The sequence below is a fragment of the Neopelma chrysocephalum genome, unplaced genomic scaffold (genome assembly GCF_003984885.1).
Source record: "Neopelma chrysocephalum unplaced genomic scaffold, ASM398488v2 Primary Assembly neopelma1_59, whole genome shotgun sequence".
NCBI lineage: Eukaryota > Metazoa > Chordata > Aves > Passeriformes > Pipridae > Neopelma > Neopelma chrysocephalum.
Window position 1 is genome coordinate 16,954,446 of NW_020897714.1, and position 18,396 is coordinate 16,972,841.

General features: G+C 43.6%; 1 protein-coding gene across 1 annotated transcript; it reads left to right on the top strand.

The window, feature by feature from the left end:
- Positions 1-3: 3 nt before the first annotated feature.
- Positions 4-17,915, top strand: DESI1 (desumoylating isopeptidase 1). Its single transcript, XM_027680116.1, has 6 exons — positions 4-292; positions 9,418-9,439; positions 10,332-10,401; positions 11,051-11,160; positions 11,921-12,043; positions 13,174-17,915. Exons 1-6 carry the CDS (start codon positions 19-21, stop codon positions 13,265-13,267), a joined length of 693 nt encoding a protein of 230 aa, XP_027535917.1. The 5' UTR covers positions 4-18; the 3' UTR covers positions 13,268-17,915.
- The last annotated feature ends 481 nt before the right edge of the window (positions 17,916-18,396 follow it).

The window sequence follows — 18,396 nt, forward strand, 5'->3', positions numbered from 1 at the left end:
GGCGCGCGGTGGCCGCGCATGCGCACAGACAGGGTCGCCCCTTCCGCCCCGTCTGTCACCTCCCGGCTGGTGCCGCCGCACCCGCGACCGGCACCGGCGCCACCTGTTCCCCCCGCTCCCCTCCGCTTCCCGGAGGGAGGGGCCGTTCCGCCTTGTCTGCAGGGGCTTCGGTTGCCGCCCGGCGGCCGCGCCCGCGCCCCCATGGAGGAGCCGCTGGCGCTGCACCCCGTGAAGCTCTATGTGTACGACCTGTCCAAGGGCATGGCCCGGCGCCTCAGCCCCCTCATGCTGGGTAAGAGCACGGCGGGGCACCGGCGCCGCCCCGTCCGGGCCGCCGCCTCCCAGCCGCTCGCGTCCCCCACCGGCCACTGCGGCCCAGCCTCGCCGTGCCCGCAAACGGCGCCGAACTCGCCGCCTCCAGCGCCGGGAGTGGCGATCTCCGCCCGGCATCGCGCTCCCGAGGGAGCGGCCCGCCGGGAAAGGGCTCCCTGAGGGCGCACCGGGTGCGGCGGGAGCCAGCGGGCGCAGCACTGCTCAGGATGTGCGAGGCTGGCCCGGGGACCGGGCCGGGGGGGCTCGGCGGGGTTTGGCTGCAGCCCCTGTCCCCGCTGTCAGCGGGACCAGCTCGGCCGGTGCGGCAGCTCCAGCTGCGCTGGGTCCAGTCGCTTCTCCCGCATCTGCCCATTGCCGCTGCGCTGGCGGTATTTACTAAAGGCGAACTAAAAGTGTTCCTTAGCTCCTGAAGGGAGGGACAGCTCAGCTCCCGATAGCCCGGCTGCCGTGGCGCCTCGGCAGGAAGGCTGAGCTGGAGGAAAGGCGGCCGCTGTTTACAAGGTTACAGAGTTCAAGCGGCTCCATGTTGTGGCGAGGCCGGACTGAGCTGGCGATGTGCAGCCATCCGCTCTCTCCTTCGGAAAGTTTGTAGGAGTCTGCTCTATGTCTTGTCAAAAATGTGTGCGTTTCCAGCTGAACCTTGGACTTGGGACACGAACCAAACTTAGGTTTTGCTTGAAGTTTTGGAAGCGTGAATTAGGAATGCAACAAGAGTGTTTTATACCTGTTATATGTAGACTCTGGCCTGTGTCAGACCAGCAGTCTATGTGGGATAAGACTTCTCAACAGGCTCACTGTCTGAACAGATGGTTCTGTGTAATCTTGGTTTACAGTTTGCTGCCACTTTGCTCATCTGCCCTACGAAGAGATTCTGTGCTTTCCTGCAAGCTTAAAATGAAAGTCCAGATAACTCTTGGCATGAAGTTTCATGCATGTCAACAATAGGCCTGCAAAGCTGAGAAGAAAAGATTATAGAGATCATACGTGATGTTCTCTGTTAGCCAGACAGCAGCAGCAGCTTTGGGAGATGTGTATTTCCTGCACTGGATGACCTCAAAACTTTTGTGTGGTCAGAGTGGCTTCTATTGTAGCCCTTAGGGAAGTAACTTTTCACCTATTAGGTCATAATAGCCATATTTTATCTTGTGCTTAGAGTTAGAAATCTTAAGATGCAGATTACGTACATGCAGGATTTACTTGTGTTTGAATTGAGCAGAATTTAACTAGTCTTATTTCAAAGTGTTGGTCCAAGCAAAGACTTCACCAGAAATGGGTTGTCACTGTATGTATCTCCATCCCAATATTCACACGGATCAAGCAAAGGCTTTTTAGCTCTCTTCTTACCCACAAAGTAAATTTTGAGTTCTTGTAGCTTTCTGAACTTCCACATAAAAACACTTAGTGCATTGCTTCATTTTTGGTGCTTTCTATGCTACCCAAACAACAACTTGAAAGATTTGCACTTGTGATACAGTTTGCTGCGAAATTTCTAGGAGTCTGAGCACTGAAAAGGGAAAGTTAAAAACCTGAGTGCTTCTCTGGGTAACCAGGGAAGTGCTGCTCACTGGTACAGCCTGGTAACTAACTGAGTTCAGACGTGCTCATGGAACAGGGCCAACTAGGCCTGCGTGGTCACAGTGACAATGCAGACTGCAGAATATTTGAGATTATGTGGATCCAGTGATGGGGTTCCATAAAACAAATTGCTGTTTCTTTCTTTCTTTCTGACTTCCTTCAAATGTCTTCTGTGCATTTACACTCAGATCTGTCATATCTCCAGGTGATTTTGGAAACCTCCCCAAGAGCAAAGTGATGGAGACAATACTCCTCTTTTCTCATGTGTAGACCTTTTTTATTCTTGAAGAACAAAAAAAATTGTTGTTATTTCTCTGTACATCAACTTTGAGATGGTCAATAGCTATTTTTTCCATTTTTTTCCCCCAGCAATGTTCTTAAATTGTAGATCATCAGAGAAAGTCAATGAAATTGAAGAGAAAGGCATTTCTTAAGGGATTTAGTGCCAAATGTTTGTCATCTTTACTTATGGTACTCTTTCCATTGGTGCCAAGTTTGAAACAATGCTTTTGCTTTGAGTGATAATTCTGTAACATTGCCTGTATTGAAATACATGTGTTTTAGAGAGAAAAAACAAATACTGTAATTGATTGTGCTAAAATCAATTTCTAGCAGGCTCAAAATCAGCAGCTCAGGTCCCCTTGCCAGAGGGGAATAAATCCTGTCTTACGGGACTGACCACTGCAAGAGCATCACTGCACAGTGTCTTCAGTTGTGCTGATAGGATCCAAGGGTATTGTGGATTATGTCAGCACAGCATTCAAGGATCAGCTCTCACTACTAAATGTTATACTGACTCTTTCAGTGTCAGTTCTCTCTGTTGCCTTTGAGTGATGAACCTGGAAGGCAGAGCTGTACAGCCCTGTTCATAGCAGACTTTGGAGTGACTTAGTCTCGTCCCTTGGACACATCTTCATTTTTCTTGGCAAGTTTACTCTTTTTCTACTCTTTTATTCTTCTTACTTTTCTGTAAGTTTCCTGTAATTTTTCAGTGAATATTTCTGTTCTGAAGTATATATGACCAAATATTGCCTTTGGTATCAGAAACAGCACTTTTAATTTTTATGTTGCTCTACATGCAGCTTCTCTACAGGTACTATTCCCCCTTTTTTCCCCACGTTCATTGTGTGACTACATTTGTCTGTCCAACTATATGATCCAGTTATAAGAAATGTTAACCTGAATGCAATAAGATTTCTGTTTTCAAGACAGAAAACGTAATCCACCCTGATTCTGTGGAGAGAAAACAGGAAAAGAAAACAGTTCAGCTTGCAGTGCTGATATTGAAGTAGATGTCCAAAGGTCTTTAAGGAAGATTAAAATCCTGTTGCATCATGGGCTTAAAGAAAAATGTCTTGCATCTCTCAAAGTTCTCCTCTCCTGTAATTGAGGGTATTGGTCGTGTGACTCACAGAATGAGCCAGGAGCTTTGTTAACCACGGCAGCTTTGGCTCAGTGTAGTATGAATTAATGTGGAGTTGACTGGGAGTATGTATTGGTTGAAATCTTTAAGTGGTGCATTCCGCTATAGGGACTTAACAGCCCAGAGAGAATTGGAGCAAAAGGTAACTGCTGAAAGGAGGTACCTTCTCCTTTGTTCTTTTTTTCCAGGCCCAGCACATTTCTCTGCCTCTCTTCCGTCTGTTCTGATCAGTTTTGAATTGCTTCAGCGTGAGATTCCATCAGCTTTGCTCCAAGCATTTGCTAGGGATTTCATGAAAATCAAGTGCATTACCCTCCCCCAATCTAGCCTATTTCTTGGTCTCTCTAGGCATCTCAAGGAGAAGGGAACTGGAGCAGGCTCCTCCCTCTCCATTAGGTTTTGGTGGTATTTTTTTTGCTTTGGTTGAGCACCCTGGGTAGCACATAGGAGAAAGTGCTTCACTAATTAGGGTAATTTTCAATTCGAAAAAAGGCAGGAATCTTAATGGATTGTCTAAGAAAATTACAACAATATGCAAAGCAATGCAGTGCTAGAAATACCTGTGCTGGTTGACCATACTGTATTGCTTTCGATCCCACAGGAGACCAGTTCACTGCTTTTTTTAGAGTCTTTTATGATCTTCTTGGGCTTGCATATCAATTGCAGAACATAGATAAAAATACTGAGCTTCCTATTATTTCTTTACTTTACAGCTCAAAAGGCGTTCTTGCACTGAGGGTTGGATGGCCTAAACTCTGAATGGTTAAACTAGATACTCATCTGCATATACAATTCCTTCCTTCATGTCTTGGAACTCTTCTGCCCTTCAGTCGAATAATTTGGGTTAATATACAAATGCCACTTTCATTTGGTATTTAAAATGCACAGGAATAATCTACATTATTTGGCCCTCAAGATGAACAAATTACTGTAATGGTAAAATAGATTGATGAGCATCTAATCTCGCTTGTGCTTGGCCTTCCAGATAAATTCAAGCATGGAAGTAATCCCGTTTGATTGTATTCTAAAATTATGTGGGCTCACTTGCTTCTTTCAAAATACTTCTGTATCCAAACAGTTATACTCTCCTGAATCAGTTGTACAACAAAGAAATCTAAATACTTTATTTTCCACATTCCTCTGACTAAGCTGAGGGTCCTGGAATTGTTTAATGCATTTGAATGTTATATTTTTCTCATAGGTTTCTGGCTCACGTAAGCACCATGAAAGTATTTGAGCTATGAATGTTATAAAGAAAAAAAATAGCAAATATAAAAACTTGTTATCTTGCCAGATGATACTGTGCCTTATTGAAACAAGTTGAGTGTTTGAGATGCTTAAGCACACATCTAAGCTGAATTGGCATCCCCTCCCAGGTTCTAGTGAGTATTTTCAGGAAAGAGCCATGAAGCACATCAGCAAGTTAAAAAAAAAAAGGTAAATAAACAAAACCACACCCAAATAAAACAAACAAAAAATCCCCACAAACAAAAAAAAAACACCCAAAAGATTTAATTATGAAGTTTCCAAAGACTTGCAAGCTATCACCCATGACTCTCACAGATATAACATGGTAACTTTTTATGTCCATGTTTGTGGTCTATGACAAAAACAAGGTAGCTTGACTTGCATTTCCTTGGAATGGAGGCAGATCAAACTAAGCTGATTTGCTTCACATTTACCTCAGGCTGAGCTTGCACACAGGCAATTTCTGTGGGAAAGCTGATACCTGATAACTTGGCCATGTGCACCAAGTGTTGTGTGATCAAGTGTGTACATCTAAATTTGCAATAACCTTTCCTGTTCAACAGCCATTTGTCCCTTGAAATATTCAAACTCTCGATCATCTTGCTGTTTCCCTGTTTTACCTGGATGAACAGAATTACAAAATGGGTCAGGTTGGACGGGACCACAGTGGGTCGTGTGGTCCAACCTCCCTGCTCAAGCAGGGCTATCCTAGAACACATAGCACAGGATTGTGTCCAGGCGGTTCTTGAATGTCTCCAGTGAGAGAGACTCCACACCCTCTCTGGACAACTTGTTCCAGTGCACAGTCACCTGCACAGTAAAGAAGTTCTTCCTCATGTTCAGGTGGAACATTCTGTGTGTTTCAGGTTTCTGCCTGTTGCTTCTTGTCCTATTGCTTGGCATCACTGAGAAGAGCCTGGCTCCATCCTCTTGACACCCTCCCTTCAGATATAGTAGGTGCCCAGAAGAGTATCATCCCATCAGGGCATTCCTGTTCTGCATTATGAGCATGTGCATCCTTTGGATTAGTTTTACTGTTGGCATTGAGTGAAGGGTAACACCTGCAGTTTAAGGCTGCAAAGGCTTTTACAGCTCCAGTGTAAATTACAGGTTTTTCTATATAGTTATAGACAGCCTCAGGTTATGAGTAAATGTGTTGGTGTTGGTGGCAGTACCAACATATAGTTCTGCCCACACTGCAGTGCACAACAGGAGTTTGGAGTGTTGTGGCAAGGAGTTGAAGAGCATGAAATGTGATAATGTCTCCCAGTATCCCAGATGGTATTTTCAGTCCCTTATTCTAGACCACTCAATTGACTACGAGATGTAAGCCCTATTGCACTGTAGAATTCTTTGGGGAGGTTCATGGCAAGCTTGAACTTTATTGGAAAGTGTCGCTGGAAGGCCTGGATACAACTTGTGTCTTAGCACTTAGAACAATACTGTATCCTTCCTTAGTCACACTGTTGGAGCTGTTGTGTGTATGAAGCCTTCAGAGGCAGCGGGCAACATGTTTTGTATATAGTGGGCAACGTCCAGCAGAAAGCAAGACATAATTCCTTAGTGCAGACTGCCTTGACTACCTGAGCTTGTCAGGAGGGGCAATAGTGGTGAGCTGTCACCTGTTCTGTGCAGTGTCTGAGTCTGGGAGAAGGGCAAGAAGAGTCATAGAGGAGGATACCCATCAGAGGCAAAACTTCAGGAGGAAGATGATTGTGTCCATGAAGGTTTGTACATAATCTCTTATATGATGCAACAGACAAACAACATTGAGAGTCTTGCTGAACAGTAGGAAAGATTGCTGTCCAAGTACTCCAGAAGCTGGTAGCCATTGACTTATTCTTCTGTGGGTCAGTTTGGAGTTGAGATGACAGCAGTCACCTCTGAAGCCTGGGACACTACAGCAGCATACCAAAAGTTCTTGTCCTCAGATGTCTCTGGGTGATGCATATGTGGCAAATAATGGCAGGTTTCTTAGGCATGGGATTCTCCAACACTGTTGTCATTGGAGACACTTGCATGGCCTTTGACCAAGCACAGTCTGCCCGTGACAGAAAGGGATTTTATTTTGTCTGCAGCCGACTGGAGAGCTACCACGAATGCCTTATTGTCATCAGTGCTACAGATCTGTCATGTGTTTTCCACAATGCCAGCTTGGTTAATGACTTCCAGGAGCCAAGCAGAAATAGCAGGTCTGCAGCTTCATTAAGATCTTCAAACCAGTGCTTGGCACAAACTGACCTAGCTGAGCAGCCTCAGACAGACCTGCCTTGTGAAGACAGGCAGCTTCACTTGCCAAAAGCTGTTCTGTTATTGCCCTGGCAGTTGCTGCCTGTGGACTGCTACAGATTTCACATGTAGCAGTAAGGATTGGATTGTAGTCCAATGCCAAGTCTGTTTCTTAAATTCTGTTTGCGATTTTTTTCATACAATCAGAGAGTTGCTTCGTTGAAAAGGGACCTCTGGAGGTTGTGCTCATGGTAGAGCTGACGAGCAAACTGTTCAGGGCCCTGAGCAGCTGAGTTCTGAGTATCTTCAAGGATTGAAATCCCATATGCTTTCTGGACCCCTGTTCGTGTGTTTGACCACCTTCATGATAATTTTTTCCCTGCTTCTTACTGTATTGGGAATTTCCCATTTTCCAACTGGCATCTGTTGTCTTTCACTGTGCATCTCTGAGTAGAACAAGGGTCTCTTTCATCCGTACGCATTAGGGACTTGTAGACAGGAATAAGGACTCTTGCACTTCTCTTCGTGAGGATGAACAGACCAATTTTCTCCGCTCCTCTTCAATACAGTAGGTGTTCCAACCCGGTATGTCAGTGTCTTTTGTACTGTTGGGATCCAAAAGTGGACACAGCACTCCAGATGTGGTCTCACAAGTGTCAACTAGGGAGACAGTCCCCTCCCTTGAGCTGCTGTCTGCAATTTCGCTAGAGCAGCCCAATGGGTACCCTTTGCTGCAATTATCTTTTCAAGTAGGAGTTGCAATTGCACGAGCAGGTCCTGGCAGCGCTGGTGACATTGTCAGATCTGATGTAACTCTTTCACCTGCATACAGAATCTAGCTACAAAGCGGCAACTCTGTGGAAAGCCTTTCATCATTGTTTGCTGCAAATGTGTGTGAAAGTAAGTATTAAGATGTTCTCTTTCAATTTAGCATGCAAAAGAGCAGGCACAACTCTAGTATGTATTGCCTTTGAAACAGTTTGTTTCTCTACTCTGAAGGACAGAGTTCAAGTTGCTAGCAGAAAAGTTATTTATTGTGAGCAAATGGATAATAATTTGTTTATAGATGCACAGAACAGTAACTATGCAAAATCAAGCAGTAGAGCCTATCATAGGCCAGTTGCTAAAGTTAGGGCAGGTGCTGCTAAAGTTGAATCCTGCCTTGTATTGCTGATAAGCCTGCAGTGTCACTGGGTTCTGGCAGCTCTAGAGTGTGGGGGAAAGTGTGGAACAAGGGCCAAAGGATCGAAGAGCACAATGGTGGGACATGCTAAAGGGCCAGCAAGTGCTCCTAAGATACTGCAACACACTGCTCTGCTTCTGTCATCATTGCTCCTCTCTTTTGGCCTTCATCCTATTCCATACCTACGTTTCTGTGTGACGGGTTGACAGGGAATATGCTTGCTGTCTGGCTGTGATCCATGGGAGTGACAGATCAGTCCACCTACTTCAAAACTACGTGCACTTGCTTCAACTGATGTCTCTTTTGTCAAAACAGCCTTTTCCCTGCCTCTGCTCTTACATGACCCTCGTCTGAAGCAGGTACCTATTTTGCTTCAGACTTGAGTGGAAAAAAAGTGTTAGTGATTGTTTTCCTGTGGCAGAGGAGCACTCAGTCTACTGCTTGGGTTCAAGAGAATACCAAATGTTGGTATGCACACAGTTGTTATGTTCTAAATCTGCTTTTCTGGATGTTGTGCACCTTGCTGACAAAATAAAGTTATAGCATCTGTGATATGTGTCACAGCATGCAGTGGCTGCCTCCAGGCTCCCAAAGGGGCACAGTACCAGGGACCAGGCTTTTAGGTTATGATAAATAATTGAGCCTAGAGCAGTAACAGCAGTAACAGTTCCTAAAGTGACCTTTTGGAAAGAGGTTTAATCTTGAGCATAGAGAGATTTAGGTCCCCCCTCCTAAGGAACTGGAAACACATTTTGGAAGGGACTTTTTCTCTCAGACATAATTAGTTTAGTGGTGCCTGAAGTTCAGGCACCACAGTTTAGTGGTGCCCGAAGCAAGTCTTTGCTTCTGTGTTCTACAAAACACAGAGTTTTATAACTTGTATAAATTTCAACCCTGCACTTTTCTACCCCAGTTCCCACTTAAACTGCTAATTTTTAAGGGCAGGAGGAGGGAGGGAAAGGAGGAAACCATGGAATAGATTATAGAGGTTATCACCACTGATCATATGTTCAAGTCAGATCTCTCATCAGTTACTGAAAAAGAGAGATGAATGCATTCTGCTGGCCAACTGTCTGCAGTTATGAAATCAGCGTCAAAATCAGCTCTTCTGGTCCTGACTGAAGACTCTATTTTAGGAAAAGGTTTCCTTTCTTGGTCTGTAGAAAAGCACCCAAGGAAGGTAAGCACTGGCAGGATAGGATGGCATTGCCACCTGTGCATGCCTGGAGGGAAAAAGTACAACAGTAATGTGGATGGAGTAGTTCATTTGAAAGGCATTATGGTTTTTTTAGAAGCATCTCTCCGGTGAAATCTTTGGTGTTGCTGTCACGATGAAATATTAAGCATGGTTCTTAACTGATTGACAGAAAGTGGGCTGAAATGTGGAAAATATGTTGCTATTAACTCTTCTTTTCTCTGCATACAGGGAAACAGCTGGATGGCATCTGGTAAGTGACTAGATTTAAATTGCATAACGTGTGTAAAACACTGTGGTGTAGGAAGCATTTTCAATATGAGGTTATATATGCTTCAGATCTTAAGAACATTTTATTGTGGAAGAGAGACCAAGGCACTTTTTGTTCCTGAATACAGATTGATGGTAAGATGGTGTACAGTCAGGTGCTAGTTAAACCTCTCCATTCTAAGCTCAGTGGACCCCACGGAAAAAGGTGGTGTTAGTGCACCTGTACACTTTTTCAAGGGTAGGATGTTGTCTTTGTCCCAAGTACTTTGTCATGTAATTCCAGGCATGACCAAACATGAGAGTAAAAGAGTAGGTGGGAAGAAGGTATTACAGAAACAGGCCTTCTGGCATGTAAGAGCACTGTCTCCATTTGGTTACAAAACAGACCCCAGCTTGCTATAATTCATATCAAGAATTTTGATATCATATCAGGAGGGGTTTGGGTTTCTTTTAAAGGCAAGAAAAACGCCAAACCCTAGTGCATCCATTTTTGCCTCTATTGATCCATCTCCAGTGGTTGTCTGACCAGCTTCTCAGCCGAAGTCTTTCCGACATACACCTCTGCCAGTGTGGTAGCAAAGTAGCTCTGTCTGTCTCTGTGACTTCACCCTCAGCTGAGGGAGGCTCATGCCTGGGCTCCTAGCTAAGACTGTTCTTTCGCAACCGCTTACAGAGTTACAGTAGGCTTGATAATAGTTGCTTCCATATCCATTCATGTCCCAGCAGATCTTGTTCCTACTCAGAGAAACACATTGACCTTTTCTTTCAGTTATTCCCTTCATGATGTCCTTGAGCTGATAGATTAACCGGTGATTTCTGTGCTGGGCTATTTCCTTTTTTCCTTTGTTTCACCTGTTTTTTGTTCTCTGTGGCAGGCACACCTCCATAATAGTCCATAAGGATGAATTCTTCTATGGCAGTGGAGGAATCTCCAGCTGTGCACCTGTAAGTTAAACTTAAATTTTCTGATAATTTTTTATAGGATTACCTGCTCAGAAGTGCTTGTGTTACTGTCTTTTAGAAAAGCAGCAAGAGACTTCTAAATTAAGACAGAGGATGAAGCCAGCTACTTGCCATGGTTTTCCAGGGCACCTAAGGAAAAGGGAGCATGAACAGTGGGTTTAAGCCCAAATGAATACAGGTTGGGGATTGCTTCTTCTGGTAGAATCTATCTATCCAGAACACCTTCTGCAGCTGCATTACCAGAGTGACACTTTGTCCAATTCTGTATTGTTAAGTTTTACATGCAGCCTTTTTAAGATTAAATAAAACCAAGGCAAAACAAAAACATGATGCTTTCTCAGACCTTTCTGTTCTTGGAGAGGTAAAATGGATAGGCTGTTGTTCTAAAGCAGAATTTTGCCACAGCTTTGAGCTTTCAGCCCAAAGAGCCAAATGTAACAGCTGAAAAAAAAGTTGCATGTTCTTCTCATTCTCTTGAGAGGGGAGGCGAGCAGATCTTCTTGCTCGACAAACACACTAGAAGGCCCTCCTTTTGTGCCTGGACAAGTTACAATAGCTCTATTCAGTAGAGTCCTCCAAAAGAATTCAGTCTGATCATTTAACATTGTCTTCTGGCTATTAATTTGTACAGGGAGGGACACTTCTTGGCCCCCCGGACACAGTTGTTGACCTGGGGAACACTGAAGTCACTGAAGAAATTTTTCTGGAGTATCTTTCCTCTCTGGGGGAGTCTATGTTCCGGTAAGTAACAGCTTGTTCTAGAAAATCTGTATATCAAAAAAGTGCAGAATGGAGGAAGGTATTGTGAAACCAGTCCAGCTCACAAAGCTTTTATCTGCTTAGTGTATTATTTGGTACTCTTCAAATATGAGACTGGAACTGATGTACCAATACACAAGGAGCTACCAGCTAGGCAACCCTGTGGTGTGCCAGCCTTGAGCTAGGCTAGGAAAGCATTCTTGTGGGAAGTGTTTCACACTGTTTTTTGTAAAATCGAATAATGCCTGAAATGCCTTTGAGAGAATCACCAGGGAAAATGAAATCTCTCAGTAAATAGCGCTTTGCCCCAAGAGTCATGGGTGAAGTAGTGTAGTAAAGCTGCCAACTTTCACATGAGTAAAAGCAAGGTCTTGAGTGAGTCTACTTCTCACAAGAATAGAAAATTGTAGGATTTAGTGTTCTGGCTATCTTTCAATGTCAATAATTCCTGTGATTTCTCATTACTTCTTCTGTGGTTTTAAGTGACAAAACCTGACCTCACTTATCCTCCCAAAACCCATTGTATTAAAGTCAGTGATGCAGAGAGATGTCATTTTCCACCCTGATTCAATTGAATTTGAGAGTGAGTTGATGTCTGCATTTTACCTATTTTCCTTAGAATTCTTTGGGGAGGGGGGTGCTAATGTAAGGAGATGTTCTTCATTAGGGGTCTAAGTTTTTCAGCTTGCAAGATTTATTGCTGGGTCTGTCTTTATGGTTCAATTTCTTTTCTGTGGCACAGAGGAGAGTCTTATAACCTCTTCGAACATAACTGCAACACCTTCAGTAATGAAGTGGCACAGTTTCTGACAGGAAGAAAAATCCCTTCCTACATCACTGACCTTCCATCTGAAGTTCTTGCCACGTGAGTATGGATGTTCCTCCTCTCTGTAGCTGCTTCATGCTAGTGCTTAAACATATGACAGAGTGAGCAGTACCAGTTTCTGCTGGCTCTGCCTAAGAACCAGGATAGGATTAAGGAGAAGATGCTATTTACTTGAACACTTACAGTGCCGTATCACAAGTGCTAACTGGCACTGGTGTTTACAAAGAAGACAAGAGAAGGTTGTTCTTCTGCCTTTACTTAAACTAGTTATTTTGTGATGGTCTCTTATATGTACCAGACAAGCATAGAAAGTTTCAGAAAACAGTGCAAGTTTGTTTTTTTCTTTTAGGAAACCAACATGTGTTAAAGATCACTTCTCTAAGCACCGTAATTGCAGTGGAGGTGTCAGCCTTGCTTGTGACGAGGCAGGGGAGATGTAATTTTTAAATTAATGCTACAGTTTTAAAGCTAGGACTGGGTGGAAAAAGAGGATATGAAAAAGAAGAAATTAATTCCTGCCTGATAATTCAGATCAACTTCTTTTTTTAAAACTCTCAGCTAGTGAGGATCCCAGTGGGTTGATTTGAGCTCCATCATGTAGATCTTAATTTTTCATAACAATGGTATAGCACATTATTTGGGAGACTTGTCTGCTGCCCTGGGCTCTCAACATATTAGATCTCTCAAAACCTATAACAGAGTCATATGGAAAGATAACCAGGTGCTACAGATTGCAACAGGATTTATTCTGTGACTGTTGATCCATTGTCTTTAGGAAGCTAGAGGCTATTCTTCTGGCAGATCTCAATATTGATGTACTTAATGGAACACTGCAGTTTCATAACAGGGATTTTGTTTGCACACTTAAGTAGAATGAATTACTGAAAGCTAGTTTCAGACACAGTGGTAACCACATTAGCAGTCTAGGCATGTTAGGACTCAGCACTAGCTTATATTAAATAAATTTTAAGTTCCTTAGTTATTGAACAGTAAACTCTCTTTATTATGTTAAATTAGTTTGCTTAAGTTTGTAGTGGAGGTTCTTCAAATTTGCTTCTACAGTGGTGGTTTGCTTGCACTCTCTAGGAAGTGAGTGAGCTTCAGCAGTAAAGGGGAACAGTTGTTAATCAAGTAAACTATTTGAGATGTTTATTTCTTTACCTTCTCAGACCTTTTGGACAAGCTTTAAGGCCCCTCCTGGACTCCATCCAGATCCAGCCACCCGGAGGAAATACCTTCAGCAGACATGATGGACAGAGCTAACAGGAGTGACCGAGTGTGCCCAGCTTCAGCAGGCCTCTTCCTTTTTAAACATGAATCTACCAGATTTCTATTTTATAATTTCCCATCAGAATTAACTCTGAAGAAGTTACAAGACAAGTTTTAAAATTTCCTAGGGAGAGCATTTATCAGGGTGCATGTAAGACAATGCTACCAGAAGGGTTGCCATAATTTCTAATAGCATTATACTAATTTGTAAAGGCTGTCTTGTCGAGTAGGCTGAGACTTTCTACGTAACTCCTGTGCTGGTAAGTGGGAATTCATTCCGTGAGCATTCAAGGGCCCATCACACAATTTGAAGTAAATAAGGGGGTGTCCTAACCATCCCTTGCAGACTTGCATTTCTTTCTCCTGTCACTGCCTGTATTATGGGGGTATTTGCTGAAGTCTGTAGCAAAAAGGGCAAAGGAAGTATTGGTAGCCTAGGAAGTGAAGGTGTCCCAGGATTAGTCTTCTGCATATTTCACTGACATTGTTATTTGCTCACGGGAAAAGCTGAACTCATCTGATTAGAATATTTGCAGTGGCACAGCTGTGTGGGAAAGGTGATGAAGCTGAACCATGTGTCAGTGTCACACTCAAAAGCTGGAACTCAGTGGAACTTGCTGTGGTGGCAGGGAGGCTGGAACTGAAGGTTACCAAGAAGCTTGTAATGCCAGATCCAAAAGTTATGGGAAAGAACCAGCTGAAAGAACAGAATCTCATGAGCAGAAGTGGTAGAAACAAATTTCAGGTGAAAGTAAAGTGAAGTGAAATGTTTCCTTTTCTCGCATGTAAGCTTATCAACAGATAGACAGAACCTTGTTAACTATTTACCTTTGCATAAGAACTGTGTTTTCTTGGGTTTTTCTCCTTACTAAACCAGACTTACAGTACAGTAAGACAGGAATAGCATGGCAACTGCATGATAATATAAGTTGGACCAATTCTGCCTTCAGTATCGAGTTGCAGACGCAGTAAGAGTTCTAACTTTCATTGATATTGCTGGCCTTTCCAAAGCAGTCAGCGACATCAGAGAGGGCTCTGCTTAAGAGAAATAAGTGCTAGGTCTCCCCAAATGTAAAGAAAATGAGGAAGAGTAAAATTAAGCTTTCCGTGGAGCAACTGAGTTTTTTGGGAAACATGCAGAAGCAGTCCTGTCCTTAGATTGTATCAATACTGCATCTACTAGTTTAAGATTTTTATAGCTTTGCAATTATTTGCAGTGGGAGAAGAACAGGGGAATGAAAGAATAGGCACACTGTTTTGTTTTCATGCATGTATATACACTATTTTCCTGAACAATTTTGTAGCAGTTACATTTAGGAAAGAATACAAGAAAGACATCGGACGAACCCCAAAACATTGCTGATGCTCCGTAAATGGGGATTGCACGTCCCAGATGCTGCTGAAAAAGCATCTATGCAAATGTACAGCCCTTTGTCCAGTGCTTTGTTGTGAAAAGTATTGCTGCAAGTTCAGTCCTGCATCTCAAACTTTCTCCACTGGAAACTTTCTGCATACCCAAAGGGGGTATCTTTCCTCTGCTGGGTTCTTTCTCCCAGAATAATGCAGTTTGATAAGTTTGTCACACTATTTCTCTGTTTGGACTGTAATGGTTTGTATTTCTGAGGGGTTGGAATAGAGGAAAACTGCAGTTTCATCACTGTCAAATACTCTGTTGCCCTGCAACTTGTGGAGCCACTGCACAGATGGAAATAGGGTAGTGTCAGTCCGTTCTGCGTTTTTTTGTGTACCTGCTTTCAGTGCACAGCAGTGGCCCCTGCAGCCCAGATGCTTCTTTTCCTTGTCATTCTCTGCTTGTGCCATCAACTTCTCCTTAAGCATTTCATTTGATGGACTGGACTTGGAGATAATGGTAGCAGTTAGTACAGATTGCTTTATACAAAAGCTTTCAATCTTTCCCCCTCAAAGTGTCCTGTTTGCAGAAAGCATTCTATAAGTCATTTATTAATGCCTTTTAATGCTGCTGGAGGAAGGATTGGTGTTTGTTTTCTGCTAAGCAATAGCTTAGATTTGCTGTTTACTATGTGTATCCTCTCCAGTCTTTTTTCATACCTATTCTGTGAAGAGTAACCAGCCTAGCCTTTCATCTTAATGCACATGACTGTGCCACAAAACATTGTACATCGTGTTAGAGATCTTGGAGCTTCCTTAGTTGAGTGGGTATACTCAAGCTGATACCGTGCAGCCCAACATGTAGGTATGCTAGTCTGGTACCTGCAAGCAGCACAGCTGTGCGTGATAGCAAACTATCACTTCAGGTGCAGCTGCCTGTGGAAGCACTGGTGCCATGGTTTCTGCCTACTTCAGGACTTTTTACATCCTCTCAGGAGGCAGGAAAGAAAAGGAAGACATTCACCCCATGCATTTTGCAATCTGCCTTTTCCCCTCCTGAGCAGCCCCTTTGCAGAGATAATGCTCCTACTTTAAGATCACTGGGTAAAATTTCACTCAGCCATATACTGTTTGCAATAGCTAGGGAGGTCCTGAGGGGGCCTTCTGGGCTCGAGACTTACACTTGTGTTTTGTGGCAAAAGAGCTGTAGGAGGGAATCCTGTTTGCTTGGTCTTACTGGGTAATAAGACCCCTGTACCCTGTAGGACTCTTAGGAAACCCATTTTCTCCAAAGATGGTTATGTATAAATTGCAGGACTGTGCCCTCAATGTTCCACCCAGCCAAATATAAACTAGACTGAGAAGTGTATGTAAGTGTATGTTGGTGATGAACTTCAGCCAGCTGATTGACAAAGGGGCAGGGAAACTGAACCCCTGAACGGGAACAGAACTCTTTTGCCCACACTTACTATTCTGTCTTGTATTGCTGGGGTTCCCCTGTGCCATTTTAAAAATGTTAATAATGTCTTTAGGCAGAAAGTGATGTTTTGATTTATTTGTGGGGTTTTTTCTATTACAATAAAAAGAAATACAGCAAATTTCCTGTTTGAATGCATGTGCCCACACAGCTGCCCAGCGAATGCAGCTGACCAGAAGTCATCATCTTTACTCTGATCCCAGCTAGGAAGTGCAGGATGAGAAATTGTTCAAGCAGTTTGTGCCAAGTACTGCTACTGGAAGTAGTGGTGGCTAGTGCCCTTTCCTGAACTGGCCACAGGCAATATTCTTATTTAAGTTTGGAAAAATTTTTCTTCTGTAAGTACTGTGGTATCTAAAATCATACTCCTGAGGCTTGACACAGCTTGGATGTGCTCAAAGATGTTCTGTCAGCACAGGTTTTGTACACCCCTTGCTCATTTAAATGTGCAATAATGAAATGTCTAATGTCTGCTGCTGAAGAAGAGGCCCAGCAGAGTTTAAACATGGGAAAAAGCAGCTTGATGCTGCTACTTCAAAATGGAAAAAAGAAAAAGCTAAAAAGCAGTAGACTAAGAAGTAGACTTCATGCCTGGGTTCCTCTGAAGCTGCAGAGGAGATATTGGTGAGGATTATGTAGCACTGCCCCAAATATCTGGCTCTGGGGAAGACATTAATTCTGCTTGGTTCGGCCTTCTGCATGCTTATTGATGGCATCCAAATGATAAACCACACAGTTAGCTGTTTCTGTAACAGTCTGTATCAGCTAATACAGAAGAGGTCTTGTAACAGAAGGAGATTGTAACAAAGATGCATGATTGTGGTTATTTTGGGCTGTGTTACTCAGATGTGGTGCTCATTTGCTATCAAGTACTAGTACTGGCCCCACACAAAATACCTACAGTTGGGTATTTTAAAATTAAATTAAATATTTTTTTAATTATTTTTTTTGAAAATTTAAAGGAAAACCTTGACTTTACTGGCAGCCCTAGACAGAGTATAAGACAGTTGCTCACAGCAGCTTACCTTCTAAACTTCTAACAAAATACACGCCTTTGCTACTAGTAGCAGAGGTTTTATTCCTGATGACAGCTGCTGCCTATCTGAGCGGCAGTCAAGCGAACGTATCCAGTGGTTGAAGTGCAAAGTATTAAATAACCAGAACAGCCACAGTGGCCCTGCTCAGAGCTAACCTGGATGAAGGAACAAGCTGTACACAGCTGTGCACTTCACCAAAAGGCAGGCTTATGCTCTCGGGGAAACCAAGATGTCCCAAGTCCTCACTGGGTGATACCAAACGGCCATGGAGGTGCTGGGAGAGGTGTTTTGACTCGAAGAGAGTTTCTAAAGCAGTGTGACAAATAAGCTGTAGAAAGCACAGCAGGTAGTTCAAGTTTTGGAAAGCTCTGCTGGTAGCATAAACCTGATGGCACTGCAGGAGTGTGAAAATGTGAATGCTGACTGAATTTTAACAGGCTTCCCAATTCAGGAAAGTGCCCCGAGGTGGCACTGCTGCCTCGAAGCACAGGGATGCACCTGAGCCTGGGGAGAGTGGCTGGGATGTCCATAGCAATGTCAGTGCAACAGAGGTCTCTCCCAGACAAGAAAGCTGCAGGTAGGAGCAGCCAGGAGACAAGACCATGGGGCAGCTTGGACTACAGCAAGAACCTGGTAGCAAGGACACTACAATGCCAGGGTTGAAATAGGTGTGAGCTGGCAGGTTTTCCTAAATCCATGCTTATTTCATCCAGACTGGGAAGTCTCGTCCTCATACCATACCATGGTTTATGGAAAATAAAGGCTTGCATTCCTGAAACCCTAGGAGTTCACTGTGTATCTGACCCCACAGCTGTCTTTTGAGAGCCCTGGGCATTAGCTCACGGTTCTGCTACGTGGGAGAGCAGTTCTTTGGCTTCTGGTACTCGAGTACCCCAAACACATGAAAGCATCTCTGCTTACTTGTCAGCATGCCGTGGTAGGCACACTTTAAAGTATTCATATTCTGGAGTAAGCATCCACTCATTGACTGATGATATGTGTAACCACACCTAGACAAGTCCTATAAATGAGCATAATCCTAAACTGAACTAAAAACTCAGTGCTCAATTGCATACAAAGCAGCTGGGTGCTGAGAAACCATTCTGGGAGCTTCAGCACATCTGAGTAAAGAGTCCCACTTTCCAGAGGCAGGAGCCCATAACTGGGTCTAATCTAGAAGGCCCCAGAAGCTGTGATTCTGCAAGAAAATCAATGCTGGGGCAAATAACACTTGTAATACCCATCCAAGACTGCCTGAC

What these genes read in the sequence shown, in the direction of transcription:
- DESI1 (XM_027680116.1), top strand. Translation starts at nt 19, where the DNA reads ATGCGCACAGACAGGGTCGCCCCTTCCGCCCCGTCTGTCACCTCCCGG. An exon ending in CCTCAGCCCCCTCATGCTGG is followed by an intron (nt 293 to 9,417) that starts GTAAGAGCACGG and finishes CTCTGCATACAG; the next exon opens with GGAAACAGCTGGATGGCATC. An exon ending in GAATCTCCAGCTGTGCACCT is followed by an intron (nt 10,402 to 11,050) that starts GTAAGTTAAACT and finishes TAATTTGTACAG; the next exon opens with GGAGGGACACTTCTTGGCCC.